At 35.6% G+C, this 17,603-nt stretch overlaps 1 protein-coding gene across 13 annotated transcripts in view; it reads right to left on the bottom strand.

The window, feature by feature from the left end:
• Positions 1-17,603, bottom strand: part of Cep170 (centrosomal protein 170) — an 89,875-nt gene that overhangs the window by 63,296 nt on the left and 8,976 nt on the right. For all 13 annotated transcript variants that reach the window (XM_048436428.3, XM_048436429.3, XM_085687651.2 and 10 more), the window contains exons 2-4: positions 6,527-6,671; positions 5,559-5,648; positions 2,270-2,348 (exon numbers count right to left, since the gene is read on the bottom strand). In XM_048436428.3, the coding sequence (XP_048292385.2) occupies positions 2,270-2,348; positions 5,559-5,648; positions 6,527-6,631 (274 nt within the window). In that variant the 5' untranslated portion in view covers positions 6,632-6,671. The remainder of the gene's footprint in view (positions 1-2,269; positions 2,349-5,558; positions 5,649-6,526; positions 6,672-17,603) is intronic.

Below are 17,603 nucleotides of genomic sequence, written 5' to 3'. Positions count from 1 at the left end.
CTGGCACAAGAAGAGACAGACATACTGATCAACAGAACACAACAGAGGATCCAGAAGAGACCCCCACAGCGACGAACAGCTAATATGACAGGGTTGTCCGAACACATGCTGCAACAAAGACAGTCTATTAAAAATCAGTGCTGCAGGCAAAGCTCGGTATCTACTTTCAGAAGTATGAAATTTGATCCAAATCTGGCACAAAAATCAACTCAAAGTGGATGAAAGGCTTTAATTTCGAACCCGAATTCTGATACTGCTAGAGAAAAACATTTCAAGACGTAGCCACGGCCAAAAACTTTCTGAACAGGATCTGATAGCACAGCAAATAGCCTTTGTGGGATTGCATGGAACTATGAAACTTCTGCACAGCCAAGCAAACTACCAGCAAAGTGAACAAATAGCCACAGAATGGGAGAAAATGTGTTAGCTATACGTACAATGGAGTTAATATGTAGAACACATAATGAACTTCAAAAATAGGCCACTAAAAGAAAAACTGCAAATCATTAAAATAATTAAAAAGACAGTTTTGACAACATATATATATATGTATATGTACATACACACACACACACACACACACACACACACACACATATATATGTATATGCACAAAGGATGTTGAACATTCATTAGAAAAATGAAAATCCAAAGTACTTTGATTCTATCTTACCACATCGGAATGGCTGGCTATTATTAGGAAAATAAAAGACAACAAATGCTGGTTGAAAATATGGGGGTAGGAGAAACATTTATTCATTGTTGATGGGAGTGTAAGCAGATATAAAAATTATAGGCATCTGTATCAAGGTGTCTCAAAAAACAAAAAGACAGTTATCATATGATTCAGCTATCTACCACAACTGGAAATATACCAAAGTGTTCCACATCCCACCAAAGAGGTACCTGAACATCTGTATTTGTTATTCTTTATTCACAATACAAGGAAACAGAGCCAGCACAGATGTCTATCCACAGTTCAATGTTTAATGAAAATGTAGTACATAAACATAACGGAATTTTACTCTGCTATAAACAAAGAGAAATTATAAAGTATGCATGGAAGTGGGTGGATCTGTAACTCAGGAAGGCAATTAAAATTCAGAAAGACAAATACTACATTTTCTATTTTGGATGTAGACTTTGGATCTTAATGTGCATATATATGTATAGATGTGTGTGTGATAAGAGTATAGGTTGAGAAACTGAAAAGAAGATCAAAAGAGTAGAAAAGGTAATGAAGAAGACAGTAATAGAACACACACGACATGAGAGCAGGAAGGAAGTCAAAGGGCATGTAAGATTGTAAAGAGGATAACAAAAGCAAACTGTATTTGAAACCCAGTACTTTGTATGGCAATTAAAAATCTTAAGAAAAAAAGTAAAATGCAATGAGGTATGGTGACATATGCTTATAATCTTAGCACTCAGGGAATGAAGGCAAAAGGCTTATGAGTTTGAGATTAATCACTGGACTAGAGTCAGTTTTCTTTATTGATGCAAACCCGAGTAGGCTAACTACTCTTCTGGTCAGGCCCACCCCCAATGTTAGCTAGCTAGGCCACACAAACTGAGGAGGTGGGGGCGAGTAACTAAAAAAAGAATACTCAAAGTTGGGAGGGAAGGGAGAGGATGGTGGTTACAAAAGGAGCTGGGGGAGGGAAAGTATGTTCAAAATATATTGCATGATTTCTTCAGACTAAAACAACACTGTTTAAAAAATCATTTAGTATATCCCCAGACCACCAAAACTGTACTTGTACAATAGGAAGCACCTACCAGATATGAAGGAAGGAATTTATTAGGCCTCTTCACCACCACATTTGTGGTCATTTGAATGATCACAAGTTTCTGAGGTTTATGAGACCACACAGGATATGTTAAAGTTTGAATTAAACCAGCAGGATAGCATGGAAGGGAAGGCATATTAATGTTTTATATCCTCCTAAGAGACTGGCTTGGGCCCTCATAATCCCCCTGGCAAGAACCTAGGCAGATGGTACTTAAGACTTTCACTGTCCTCCCCACCAGCTCCACTCTTAAGCACCCAAATTATATGCACAGCAGAATGGCAGAGAGATGGGAAGCAGCTGCGTCTTAGCAAGCTTTCCAGAACCATTCCTAGGAACCAGTAACGGAAAATTAAGCAGAAAGCTTCTAATAAGCATAAACTCCAATATTGTGAATCCTTATATCACAAGATGTTAATTTGTAGCATAGTACATATTTTTAATTCATTTAATAAATGCAAAAACTTATATGAGGATATCATATCCAAATCTCAGCTTATCTTCAAGTTTCAAAGTGATGTACGTCTGTTCTGGTATCCTTACATCATTCACAAAAGTCTACAAGGAAGAAACAAAAAGGTTTCATTGCATATGAAGTATTAATTCTCATATTCCAGTCAAATATATCAACCTGTTACTCAAAAAGTATTTACCGTTAAGTGTATCCTAACACGTGTGAAGTAGCCTGCAGCATAATTACTTCATACTAAACCTGTTGTCAATATTACTGGTATCACAAAGCACAGTGAGGCCAGGCTGAATTTTGGCACTTGAAATTTTTCTAAAAAGGAAGTTAGGAAAGTGCTTAACCTGAAGCTGGAAACCTGTACAAAGTAAAATACTTAATTCTAAACAGCTTCAGGATTTTTAGTAATTTTATTTGTAGGGATTAACATTTTATCACATCATTCTCAGAATCATTCCTTTTAAAACATTACATTTATTTATTTGTGTTTTATGTATATGTACACATGTGTGTAATACTGTGAATGTGTTATATGTATATGTACACATGTGTGTAACACTGTGAATGTGGAGGTCAGGACATCTTGCTGGAATTAGCTCTTTTTGCCCCATGTGGGTTTCAGGAATTCAATTCAGTTCATCAGGCTGAGCTGTAAGTATCTTTAACTGCTGAGCCATCTTGTGGTTGCTTTACAAGCTACCATATGGATCCTTTGGATCTATGAATCTAAGATACACAATGATATCTTAGTAAATGGATTTTTACTACATTGTTGAAATTCTACTTTCTCTTTACCAGGGTATTTTATTTTTACTCAATTATTTCTAACAATGCTGAATATTATGAAAGTAACAAGACAGCAGAATTACTTAGAAAGGCACTATACAAGAGAAATATATCAGAATTCCCAAACAGTATACACCACTTGTATTTTCTTGCAGGCTTATAACAAGAACTAAAATTAGTTTTGATAATGCATTTGAGGTGTAATCTAGTGCATTAAAAACATACTAGTTCAAGAAGTAAAATTAGTTAGGTATTTTACATAAATGTATAAGTCTTTGGAATTTAACCTAGTTACATCTCTAGTATTCAATGGCTGCTAATAGCTACAGTGAAAAGCCCAGACAATAGAATAAGGCAATAGAGACATAAATCAACATTCTGCCATCCTTCAGTTTCTTTTACAACTCAATTATACAATGAATAGACAAGAGCACTGTAGATTATGACAATGATGACATAACCACAGCATAGACAAAACAATCACATTGTGTATCTTCAGGGAATGAAGATAATTCTAGCTCACTTTTCTTTCATCCAGAATCAATAAGAGAAAAGGGTACTTATAAGAACAAAAAGAAAACATTTTCATACTGTTAGCCATTTAGTAAGAAGGACCATGCAGTATTTCCCAACAAGAACCTAAATAAAATAATTTTATATTTTTAAATTTTATTTTAATGTTTTATTTACACTGTGTGCACACACGTGCATGCACTCATCAGTGCTCCTGTCTGTGGAGGACAGTGGTCAACTTCAGATAGTGTTCTTCACAATCCATCTAACTTATTTTTGAGTCAGTCTCCCTGGGACCCAGGACTGCTTGTTAGTCTAGGTGTGCTGGCCAGCAAGTGCTGCCAATCACCTGCCTCCGCTCCTCAGTGCTAGAATTACAAACATGCAGGTAATCACACTCAACTTTTTATGAATGTGCTGGGTATTGCAATCATGTCCTCACGGAACTCCAGTCTGAAAAAAGGGAGACAACAGGTATAGGCTGGAACCTAGGCTGCTGTGTAGTGGCATAGCAACAAAAGCCAGGACTGGGATGTGCTAGGCATGTTAAGGTACAGAGGCAAGTGCTCTGGTGGAAGGAGTCAACAGAAATCGTAATCCACACTATTAATATATATCCTTTACAGCACGTGTGCCTAGTTTGTCTGTTTTTATTTTTTAATTTTACTTCTTTCAGCATGTTAACATAAACTAGTTTATGTTCCTAAATGCAAGGGCCTTCTCTTTGTCCCTTTAAGTAGAATTTGAGTTTTACTCTTGCTGGGTGGTGGTGGCGCACACCTTTAATCCCAGCACTCGGGAGGGAGAAGCAGGCAGATCTCTGTGAGTTCGAGGCCAGCCTGGTCTACAAGAGCTAGTTCCAGGACAGGCTCCAAAGCTACAGAGAAACCCTGTCTTGAAAAAAAAAAAAAAGTAGAATTTTAGTTTTACTCTTTTAAAAAGTACAGAATGGCAAGGAGAATGGAAAGATAACTTGGCCAAAGAAAGTCTAACCTGTTCAGACTTCTCCTGGGGGAACAGAAGAGCAGGAAGACTATGGCTCTGGTTCTGGAGGAATGTCAAAGGGCAAGGTGACAGTCTATATAATGGCTCATGCCACATGGGAGGAATTTCAGTTCAAAGTTGAAGAATGCAGACTTAATTACATGTACTAGAATCAACAGAATAGCTAACCAAAAAAGTTCAAATAATCAAAATTAAAAAGTAAAAAAAAATTATGCATTTGCTTTCCATGTAGTCAATGTGTATTTTTCACAGCAGCAATTTGAATCACCCAAAAAACAGTTTGTCAAATTTCAACAGGATATAATATCAAAGATAACATATTTGCTTGTTAGAAGAGTCATAAGGAAATTAAAATGTTGAAGTAATTCAATACATCAAAATTTAAATGTTGAAATAAATCAATACATCAATCTTCTTTCATATCCTGTGACTTTTAAATATTCTGTAAAATGTAGAAAGATCATATAGAAATAAGAAAAAAACCCTACCAGTTACACAAATATATCTAAAAAGACAAAGAGCAGCAAGAGCAAATCCTAGTGTTTCAATAATGTATTGTGTGTGTGTTAAAGCACATGTTTAAATCCCTTATGTTTACTCCAGCCATAGAATAGAGGAGGTCTTCCAGTACCTAGCACCAAATCTACATTTCCATTCTTATTTCCTAAAGTGAGAATGTATCTCTTGTGCCCAGAGTAGTGTTTTACACATTCTGACCACCAGGGCCTTCTGTTTCCCTGCACATGAACTGCAGTCACACAGTGAGCTCAAACTCCATCTTATCTCCCTAAAGGAATCTTTATCACACATCACATCATTAAATGCTTTTCTTAATTCTTCTTTATTCTTTAGCTCTTCTAAGTATGGCTTCAATGCACTATGCACCTTTAATTATTTGAAAGGGAAAGATAAACTAAAGAAAAGGGGACTATACAAATAAGGAGTATAACTTTAACATTAAATAAGTATTCGATCAAAAAACCACATCGTTATCTTACCCCATTTAAGCTGCCTAAGTCTTTCACCAAATGTTCATCCGTAGACGTATCATAATTGATTACTGCATGCTGCTTATCCACACTACGGGACTAAAAGGAAAAACTTTAAGCTAATAATTACAAGAAAATACTAAAATAAGTAACAAAAAAGATTTTTTTATCTATTTAGACAATATTATTAGGACAGCTGATAAATATAGGGATAGATAAAAAAGTAGATTAAATGAAATCTAAACTGTGTTATGATAAATTTAAAACATCAATTTGGCATCATTTCCTAAAGACACAAGTAGCTAAACTTCCAATAAATTCATATTTTACTTCTGAATACTGGAATACATATTGGAATACTCTTTCCAATAAATTCATATTTTAATTCTGAATGTAAATTAATTGAACTTTGTTGGATATATCAAATTACGTATTTTAAAAATTGTAGAATTATTACACAGAAATTCAATGAATTATTTTCTATTTTACCTATTGTCAGAAAATTGCTACCTTGCAAGATTTCTTCCTTTAATACTATTATAATATAAACCGCATAAGAAACCCAAAGACTAAGATGATAATAAGGGACAAAATGTAGTATTTTCTGACCAAATTGATTATCACTTAAAGTGTGATTTCTAAAACTGCAGTTTTTAGAAAAGAGTTTTTCTATAAAGATAGGTAAGTGTACATGTGTGTGTGTGCGTCAAACATTTCTCTATTTTAAGATTTCCTCTGTCAAAATATAATCCTCAAAACACAACTTATTTACAAATAGTATGAATTATTTAATAAACAATTATAAATAAAATTAATAAACTGATATAAGAGTTAGGTGAGCCAGAAGATTTAAGTCTTAATTTTAAAAAGTGTATCTGCTAGCTGACCGAATCCTATGGCTCTGTAAAGGGGAGGACAGCTCTCGAGGCCTAGCTAAGCTCGTTAGTGCTTGCATACAGAAAAGGCTGTCACGTTACCTGCAGCATGAGCTCACAGTCATCTCTTCCAACAAAAATCATTTCTCGGGGCAGCCTGTGGCGAGTGCCTCCACTGCTCACCAAAAACCAAGATGTCAAGCTCATTTCTGCTTAGCTTCTGAATCCTTAGCAAAGCTACATCATCCTGCAGATGAAGAAAAGCACATCAGAAACTCTTCAGTATCTAGTCACCAGCACTGTGAGTAGGCCTAAAATAGAATTGCCTTTATCAACATTTACACCCAATATAAACCACATTCTCATCAGTGTTGTAATCCAGAAACTCCACTAAGAGTCCAGTTAAAAATGAAAGAATTAAGGTTAATAAGTAGATGGTCAATTAATAAATTTTTTATTATATTACTAAAAGGCTTCTAGACTCAATCTGCAATTTTGAAGCAAATACAGCTAATAGTATAGTAATATAAAAAACAGCTATGCAGTACAAATGCATGTCTTATGGGAAAAGTTCGAGAAAGAATGAAACTGAGAAAGTAAATCTGATATATAACTGGAATAACTCTGGAATCCAGAGACCCCGCCTGTCTGTCAAGTGCAGAAGAAGCCCCTAGGCAGACCAGGCCATCCTGAGTCAGGACCACTCCTCCTGCTGATACCACTCTATCTTTCCAATGCGTTTTTCCTAGAGTGGCAATTCTTAAAATTTTGGTACTTAGGACTCTCTAGTACTTACAAAAAAGGACCCCTAAGAGTACTGCTTTACATGGGTTATGATAAACTTGAAAAACTAGTATTTGTTTCATTTAAAAGAATAACAACAAAGAAATCTCACTTAAAATTGCTAGTATTTGTAGAAAACTTCATTTCTAGCCCCCTCCCCACTGAGAAAAACAGCACTACTTACAATATGGGCTATCTTTTACACGACGGATAACAGAAAACCCCTACTTCTTGAACTCACTGTCCCCCATAATTCTGGACTATAAGTATGGAAAGGAAAGCTGTTTTAGAGCGATGAAGAAGGATTTTATCTTAAATCTTTGAAATATCTGTAGGGTGTTTTAAAGACACTAACAAGAACTATACAAAGCCAAAATTTCTTGATTCTATGCACTATGGAAACCCTGCATAGACTATGCACATGTTCATCTTCCCTCGGGTGGGCTTTTGTAACATCATACATTGTTCTTTTGAAAGAACAATGGGTTTCAGAATTGTGTAAAATTCAAATACACGATTCTTTCATTTTCACTACTTTAAAACACATTCATTAAACATTACCACTCATCTCCACAGAAAGATTTTTAATATTAGTTTGCTACTAAGCTCACAAGAAGAATTCATTATCTCAAATGATGTCCTTGATACCTAAAATTTTATTACTGAAAAGAAAATCCTGTCACTTTTTAAGGTTCATTTTGACAAATGCTTAGCTCTACTTTAGTAATCTGCCAATCACTGACATAAAGTGATATTTTATGAAAGCATGGGTCTAGTTCAGCTTACAACTCACACAGGGACACAACTTACTTTCTAGGAGACAACCACAATAGTCTGGCACTGAGTATAACTACCCTATAAGTACTTTCGTCTAGTTCTGAGAACACACTACAAAAATATGAACCCAAGATTTAAGATAGTACCCAACCGTTACTATTTCTGTGAGACAATCTTAGGCGAAGCGGGTGGCTTTTTAAGACTTTCTAATTGCAGTCGTACAAGAGTGATGACTATAGCTACCACTGGTACAGTCTGGTCCTATGCCCTAGTCTGAGTTGCCGAGCTGAAGTTTACCACAGTTGTTTCTGTGTCATGTGTACTAACAAATGCAACAAGAGAGGGAGAAAGTTCTTTGATATCATTAAACATCTGATCCCATGGACCACTGAAATTATTTCCTTCAGGAACCCCGAAGGACCTGTAGACTGAGATTCAGACAATTATTGTCTTATGGGATGTGGAGTTGTAAGAAACCCAACCGCTGGAGTCAAACAAATCGATGGGTGAGTCTGAATACCAGAAGTTCTGCTGCTTCTCCTCCGCAAGGCCTTAGGGAAGGTACTAAGTTCTAAGCTCCTTAGCTTCCTCTCCTAAACTCAAGAGTCTAGTTCTAACTACTCAAGTTTTATCTTAGGAATCCAAAGAATATTTTCATTCTTTACTAAGATGTACACTATGCTACACTTGAATAGAAAATAAACTATAATGGAAGAAAAAATTCTCCAATAAAATGGAAGCATACATTCAAGCAAACACTGTCCAATGTACTGGGGAATTGTATGTTAAAGTCACTATCTTAGTTCCTTTTATGTTATGTGATAAATATCACAATGACAAGCAATTTGGACACAAAAGTGTTTATTTGGTTTACAGGCATCATCAGAGGAAGCCAAGACAGGATGTCAGAGAAAGAAACTGGAGGCAGAAACTGAAGCAGAGGCCATGGAGGAACATGTCAGACTGGCTTGTTCAGCCTGTTTTCTTACACAATCCAGGACCACTTTCCCAGGGGCAGCACGGTGCACAGTGGGATAGGCCCTCTCCCATCAGTTAGCAGTCATGAAAATGCTCCACAGGTTGCCTACAGGCCAGTTCTATGAAGACATTTTCTCAACTGAGGTTCTCTCCTCTAGGTAACCTTAGTTTGTATAAAGTTGACAGAAAACTAACCACTACAGTCATGAACAATACACGATGCACACAACTCTTACTAAAACAAGCAAACAATTTTGTATAAAGTTAAAACAATAGAATCTTAATACTTTCTCAGCTTATTTAATTAGTTTGGTTGAATTAAATGTTTTAATTAAGTTTTCTAGTTATCCAGCTATTCAATGCGTACTTTCTGTCAAATTGGTGTTCAGCATTTCTTTCACTATTTCAGAATAGTCTCCATGACCACGTCAATAGAGAACTAGAACTCAACTAAAGGAAATCTCTTATGCAAATATATTACATAATTTACATACTCCATTTACAAGGAAGAAGCCATTTTAAAACACTGAATAGTAGGTAGGTCAATAGTTACATACTTTTAAAAATGAAAACTACAGTATGACATATTTAAAAAAAAAAAAGAAATCAATTCAGCTTAAAAAGCAATCTAGGGGTTGGACAGATGGCTCTGAGGTTAAGAGCACTGCCTGCTCTTCCAAAGGTCCTGAGTTCAATTCCCAGCAACCACATGGTGGCTCACAACCATCTGTAAAGAGGTTTGGTGCCCTCTTCTGGCCGTCAGGCATGCATGCAGACAGAATACTGTATACATAATAAATAAATATTTAAAAAAAAAGCAATCTAAACCACAGGGACCAAACATGAACAAAAAGAGCAACTTCTTTATGTAGAAAAATAGTTTAAACAAGCACTATTCATATGTTAAAAAACAGTTTTTAATTCTCATTTGCTGTAAGATAGTCTTTAAACATGTCTCTAGCATGACACGTAATATTATAACTGTAATTATAATTATTCGATATATAATTGCTTTTATGCACTTATTATGATTACATAAAACAATGCAGTTAAAATTGCTTTTTACAAATCTTATTTGGTTTTTCATGAAACTGTAAGTTAGAGAATACACATTTTTTAAAATAAAACCAAAACGTAATATTTAGTATATTCTTTTATGGGCTAAGGCAAAATGACCTGGAGCCTACTAAGTATCTTCTCTTCTGGGGAATGCAATATAACATAAAGCTAGATTACCTGCTTTTCTTTAAATATCTCTAAGAGAGATTTACAATCATTCTCCCAGGTACTCATTTTTTTTCTTTTTTCATGTGTCTATGTATATGTGATATATTTGTGTTTACAGGTTATGTGGCAAGAGAACAATGTAGAGACCAGAGATTGCTGTTGGATACCTTCCTTGATCATCATTTATTGAGGTGGGTTCTCTCCTTGAACCTAGAACTGATCCAGCTAGTTGATATAACCAGACTGCACCAGGAACCCCAGGCCTATACCTCATAAGTGTTGGAATTACAGGTAGGTCATTCATGTGGGCTCCTAAGCAATTTCAAAATGGGAAATAGACCCAAAGAGACACTTCTCAAAAGAAGACATGTAAGTGGCCAACAGTAAACACCAGGGAAATGAAAGTCAAGACCAAAATGAACTACTTATCACCTTAATCCACAAAGTAGGTACCCCAAAGATAGTAAGTGCTGGTAGTAACTGTAGTTGGGAATACAAATTAGCACAGCTATTATGGAAAGCATTATGGAGGTTCTTAAAAGTCTAAAAATAGAGCCACTGTATGATGCTGCAGCCCTATATACAGGCCCATTTATATACAAAGGAAGTGAGACAGAAGGGAGAAGCATTTCTATTCCCATGTGTACTGCAGCACTAACTCCAACAGCCAAGAAACAAAACAACCCAAATGTCCATATACTCAACCATAATAAAGCAAAAAAATCCTGCCATTCGACCCAGCACTGATGGACATAGAGGCTCTTGGTTTAAGTCAAATAGGCTAGGCACATAAAAAGAAAGTAGTATAAAATCTCACTCGTATGTACAATCTGAAAACATTGCTCTCACAGAAGTAGAAGATATAATGGTGGATACCAGAATCTGGGAATAGCCAGGAGAGGGGGGATGAGAAGAGGCTGGTCGATCAATGATCAACTAATTTATGGTTCAATGGAAGCAAGAAGCTTCGATATACCATTGCATAAGATTACTATAGATACATACTATAGCTATTAAATTACATAGCTAATATAAATTCCAAAATACTAGGGAAAAAAATCAATGTTGAGGAAACAGACAAGTTCAACTCATGTAAATGCTATACCAAGTATCTATGTATTAAAACATATGGTATACTTAAGTATATATACACACCTATTGAGAAGCCTACCAAATCCAGGGTTGCTAGGGCAAACAAACAAAAGAATCTTGCTTCAGGGAACTCAGCCTTGTAGAGAATGCTGCACAGTTAGATGGAAACAGGAAGCTGTCCTTATTCTAAACTGGTCCGAGAACACAAGATCTCACCTGTGCCAGCAGGAGGCCAAAACAGTTTCTTCATCTCTAGCTCCTAGTCTAGAACAGCCTTTCACCCACCATAGTTGACACTCTTCCTCCCTTCTTCCCACCATCTCCCTCTCCCTCTCTTTCATCTCTCTCCCTCCCTCTCCCTAAGAGCAGAAGCAATTTTTAATAAATGAAGAAGCAGTGATGATCACCAGAAGTCTTGACGAGCAGGTAACCTGGAACTCTTTAGGGTCACCAAACTTGTAAATCTGGTCCTTACTGTCTAGTTATGTTCCTCTTTAACAATCTCTTACAGTTTATCTTCTTCCACACAGGACTTGGCTTTTCAGCAACTGGTGTGGGAAGTCCTTCTGTCTATGTGTTGCTTTTATTGGTTAATGAATAAATCTGTTTCAGTCAGTGGCTTAGTAAAAGAGAGCTAGGCGGGAAAACTAAACTAAATGCTGGGAAAAAGAAGGCAGAGTCTGTGAATAGCCATGTAGCCATCAGGGACAGATGCCTGTGCTGGAGCCAACTGAAACTTTGCCCGTAGGCCATGACCTCGTGGTGATGCACAGATTAATGGAGATGAGTTAGTTTGGGGTGTAGGAGCTAGCTGGGAATACACTTAAGCTATTGGCCTAACAGTACTGCAATTAATACAGATTTTTGTGTGATCATTTTGGGAGCCCGGGCGGCCAGGAAACAAATAAGCAGCTTCCCACCAACACAACTAGATGACAGAGGTATAACATTCAAACTTTTGGGAGCTAAGCAAATGTAAACACCACCTAGCACCACAGTTAAGCTTTCACCTTCCTAGAACTATATTCAGTTTTAAAACTGGGCTTTCCTGTGGAATCAGTTCATCTTAGGATACAATGGACTAGCATTTTAATATTTAAACTCTGAAGTCTAAAAAGAGACCAATCAAAATATCTGTGCAGTTGTCAAGCAGAGCACATAGCTTCACTGCACTGTACATTCCAATGCTTTATGTTAAAAATGTTGGCTGTTGTAATTATTAAATGAAATCGATAGTGCAACCTATCATGCAGCTGAAGAAGCTCTGACAGCAAAGTTTAGTTTTTATTTTTTTATTCACCACTCCTTTAAAACCAGTACTCCAGAAGTAGAGGCAGAGGTAGGCAGATCTGAGTTCAGGCTAGTCTGTTCTACATAATTAAACTCTGATTCAAGAACAACCAACCAAAATAACACACATCAAAGGTTTTAGACAATGACAAAGTGAGCCAGGCGGTAGTTGTGCACGCCTTTAATTCCAGCACTCAAGGGGCAGAGTCAGGTGGATTTCTGTGAGTTCAAGGCCAGCCTGGTCTACAGAGTGAGTTCCAGGACAGTCTTCAAAACTACACAGAGAAACCCTGTCTCAAACAAACAAAGTGGAATGAAGTCTAGAAAATAGAGAAAGAGTAAGGAGTGAGGGAGCGATGTAAAGGAAGAAGATCAACGGGGTTAAAGTATGTATGAAAATGCCAGAGGGAAACCCATTACTATGTTGTTATTAAAAAAATAAATTTTTTAAATGCTGCTTGTAGTTACATGTAATTCAAATTGAGAACTGATGTCAAGGGGTCTGAATGATGCAAATTATTATAATGAAGTTTCGAGATGGACAACAGCATTGGCCCAGAACTAGGAAATAGTGCATTGTGCAATCCATGCCAAAAACTCTGGCTTCTTTACATTGCATACCTAGTATATAATTAATGCATGCAATTACTTGAGCTAAGCCACATGTTAAGTCCATCTTTAACTATCAGCTGGGAAGCAGCTGGCTGATTCATCACCAGATGGCTTTACACAGAATAATGTTCACCTTAGCCTGTAATTTCTGCTCTCGCAGAGAAATAAATAGTTGGCTATCAGTCTTCAGAGCAGAAAGGACTTTTCTCTGACCTTTCTAGTTTAATAAAATACTATCATTTTATCATGTGATAACCTTTTATCAGTTACTAGGAGGTACGAGAAACAACCACCTCTAGAGACTTGGCCCACTGACTCCCTGTTTGCAAAGGATATGTTTTTCTCCTAATAAAATAAATGAAATTTTAAACAAAAAGAAACAAAGTAATAAATTTCACCTTCAAAATTTGTATTTTGACCATCAGTAAAACTCATAACTAGACAAATGTAATAAGCTACTGCATGAACTAGTTCCTAAGACTTCATAACTTATACCTTATCCCTTTTCCCCCATCATGTCAAACATTTAAAAGACACACACACACAAAAAACCTTTAACTACTTGCACAAAACTGAGATCCCTGTTTCACTTCTGGCCCTGAACTCAGGATCTAACAGAAAATACATCTGAAATTAAACTCTGATTTTTGACGCCATGTATTTGAAAATAGAATAGCTAAAGCTGAATTTTACATATGGACTAAGGATCAAACAAAATGCCACTCTGGTTTCAAAACCATAGACACAATTTTCTGTTACCTTGTAATAAAACAGAACAGCACAAATTAACCATTTCTAGGAATTACACATGTAAGAAATGAACATGTGTAAGTATAAATATATTGTCTTAACAAAATCCTGGTTTCCTTGAAAACAAACTGAAATATTAATTATCAATTCCCAAGAATTCTTCAGTACTATATATATTTGAGAAAATTAATCCATTTTTTCATTCCAAGTTTTAAATATTATAATGGAGAAAGTGGAAAATCAATACAGAAAAAGTACCTAATCTCATAGAAGCAAAACTAACAAATACCTAAATAAACTAAAACAGTTTCCCTGACAAACCAAAGAGAAAGGGAAGCTATAACAGTTTAGGGTGGCATTTTTTACGCTGGATGGTCAGAGGCTGTAGCTCTGAGAAAGTAACAAAGCCACACAACATCAAAAATTTCAACTCTGCTGTATAGTTAACTTGATCTGGGACAGATAATGAAAAACACTCTTGGGAAAATTTCATTTACTTGCAACTCCACCCTCATTTGTACAGTTCCCACAAAAAATAACAGCTGTGCTGTTTCTGGATTCCTACCAAGATACTGACTCCACACTCATGTAAAAACCAGCAATGCGAATACTTTTGCAAGAAAAAAAATGCTCTCATATTCGTGATGGTTTTGGAATAAATGCTCCAAAGTTTACCTTTATTAGCTGAAATAAATGGAGAATTCTTCTTTAAAAGCAATTACAATAAATAACTATGGGCAAATGTAATCTACAACTTACATTTGAAATAGCATTAAAAAGTCCTACTTTCCAAAAAAATGATGATGGCATTCCAAGTATCAAGCCTTATGCTGTATTTAACTTCATTATATATTTTCAAAAGAAAACTTCAATTATGTAAGAAAAGCTAGCAACTTAAACTTCCTTCATAAAATCACTTTATTAACTCCTCAATGTCCTGCCAGAAAAATGCTACATCTTTGTACGACCAAGGTGTTAAAAGTTCTTACCAACATTTCTACGTGCGCTTAGGGAAAATGTAAAGCGTGATTTGCCTTTTTTTCTTTTTAAAAACTGTATAACTTGTTAAACGGGTGGTTAGTGGCTACTCTAGTTACTACAGTTCCACAATCAGAAATCACATGCTTCAGCTAAGTATTTATGGTTAAGCTGATAATTTACGTAGAAAAGTTTTGATCTAATCAAAAGAGCATAAAGAGTTTTGTGCTTTCATTTCTAAAGTCAGCAGCAAAGAATTTACAAATAAATTAGTAAATTAGAAAAAAATGAACTCTCACCTTTCAGCTAATCTCTGAATCATCTTTAGTCTCTTAGTCTATTCCTTCATAGGCTAGACTGTATTCTTTTGGTTCTCCACCATAAGATAAGACTCACTACACTATTACCTGAATCCAGTAGTTAACTATCTAAGAACTCACTGGTAACAGTGTAACATGTGATAATTTCTGAAAAGATGAAATACAGAGATTTTGTTAACAGGGATAATCCCTAGACATAGCCAGCACAAAATATTTGGATGTATTATTTCACTTGGATATCAACTTATGTAATTTTGAGGTAGAAAACAGCTAAAGTAGATAAATGATTACTGATATCAATATAGTCAATACATAGGAAATAATGCAAGTGTTCATGGTCCCATGTATAAATAAACAAAATAAGGTACACACAATTATTTAAAGGAAGAGAATTCTGATGTCTGGTACAGTATGGATCAACTTGAAGACAATATGCTACGTAAAATAAGCCATTCACAGAAAGGTAAGCACTATGTGATTTTTAACTATATGGTACTTTCAGTAGCAAAAATTGTAGAGACATAGTAGGAGTTGCCAGGGCGTGGGGATGGGAGCACTGAAGAAGTTACAGGTTAATAGTTCTACATTTCAGTTTTATGGATGAATGGTGGTGATGGCTGTACAGTATTGTGTATATTTACTAGACTAAATGCTTAACATGGTAATGGTATATGTGTGGTGTCCATGTGAGTGAACATGAGAGCACATATATGTGGTAGCCTGATGTTAGAACTGGAAATCATCTTCAATTGCTCTTCTACCTTATTTACTGAAGTTCAGTTACTAGGCTCTAGCTGCCCATGATGGGACTACACCAAGTAAAACTGAGAAGAAAAACAAAAAGCACAACCTTCCTCACATTCTTTCTTTTAGACATTTGTACACAGCAATGAAAAAAATAGCCAAGACAGTATCCTTTTCAAAATTCATGCATCCTCAATACAACTGAGAGACATGGCCTTTGGGAGGAAGAAGAATCAGTATTCATATAAAAGACAGAAGTTGAGGGAGGGTCGGTCCTCTTGTTCATCTATCCATTGCATACTTAGATGATGCTATCTCTATGGAAAATACCTTTAGTAGGTATTTAACTTGCCAGAACTTTGGTAATAGCCTTTGGAATTTTCACAACTATGAGTTCATCATATCAAATATGTAATTTATTTATAATTTACGGAAATTGCATTTTAAAAATAGTAAACATTAGAATGGACACTTCAGATCTATGTAGAAATCACTGTTTTCCTTTAGCTTGAAAGAACTGTATCAGATTCAACGCAAATACAAATGCAGAATTCTAAAACTCATACTCATTTTAAAATGAGATTTTTCCCTTACCCCCAGGCCTATACAAAAATTTTTATAATTTTTTCCAACTTAATAAAAATATTTAAATTAGAAAATACTTAAAAAGTCTAACCCTAAGATAGAATCATGCCAAATTAAATAAGAATATACAATATGTGACAGAGATAACAAAGGCTAGTGACCAATGCGTAGGCTTTTTGACTCAACACTTTTAGAACTTTCTACAATGTATAAGAATTATTTTTAAATTTGTAAAAGAATAAGAAAACAGTAAGTAGCTTTTGACTCTGCAATGTGTTATACGAGAAAGACTTCTCTTGAGCAACCACAGCAAATAACAGTACAGTTTTCAAAATGTATCCGGACACACTCAAACACATAATACCATGGGTTCCAAATTCATGGTTTAATAAATTCAGATGAAAAATACTATAAGGAGAGAATAATTTTTGCCTGTTTTGAATATATAGACATTTTTCATTTGCCACCATTTTCCAAGCGACAGAGAATAGTATTGTATTAAATACTATTAATACAAATAATTAAATAGTATTATATTGGAACACTGACTTGTATTAGGCAATCTAAGTAATACAGAGATGATTTAAATGATGTACATAGGAGGATCAAGCAGAGAGAACTCAGTGGACAAATGCACTTGCTGCCAAGCCTGATAACCAGAACTAATTCCTGGAACTCACATGGAAGGGGGAACTGACTTGTCCAAGATATCCTTTGGCCTCCTCATGATACACATATACACACACACACACAAATAAATGAAATTTTTTCTAAGTATATAGGAAGATGTTAATAGGTTTAAACGGTATCCCATTTTATTTAAAGATCTCAAGCAATGGAAGATTTAATTCCCCTTGGATACTGATAGGATAACTGCATTTGTGTGTGGTTGTCTATTTTGTGATCCTAGAGACCAAAGATGGAGCATCTCACATCCTAAGCAGAGTCTACCACTGTGTTATACCTTCAGCTTTTGTACTGTTAAATCATGTATTCCCTGTCTCATGAAGTTTACCACATAAAGTTTTCTATTTTCAACGTGC

Source organism: Myodes glareolus, chromosome 5 (genome assembly GCF_982192425.1).
Source record: "Myodes glareolus chromosome 5, mMyoGla1.1, whole genome shotgun sequence".
Lineage (NCBI taxonomy): Eukaryota > Metazoa > Chordata > Mammalia > Rodentia > Cricetidae > Myodes > Myodes glareolus.
Note: the sequence above shows the minus strand (reverse complement) of the source record. Positions and strands in the feature narration are given on the sequence as shown.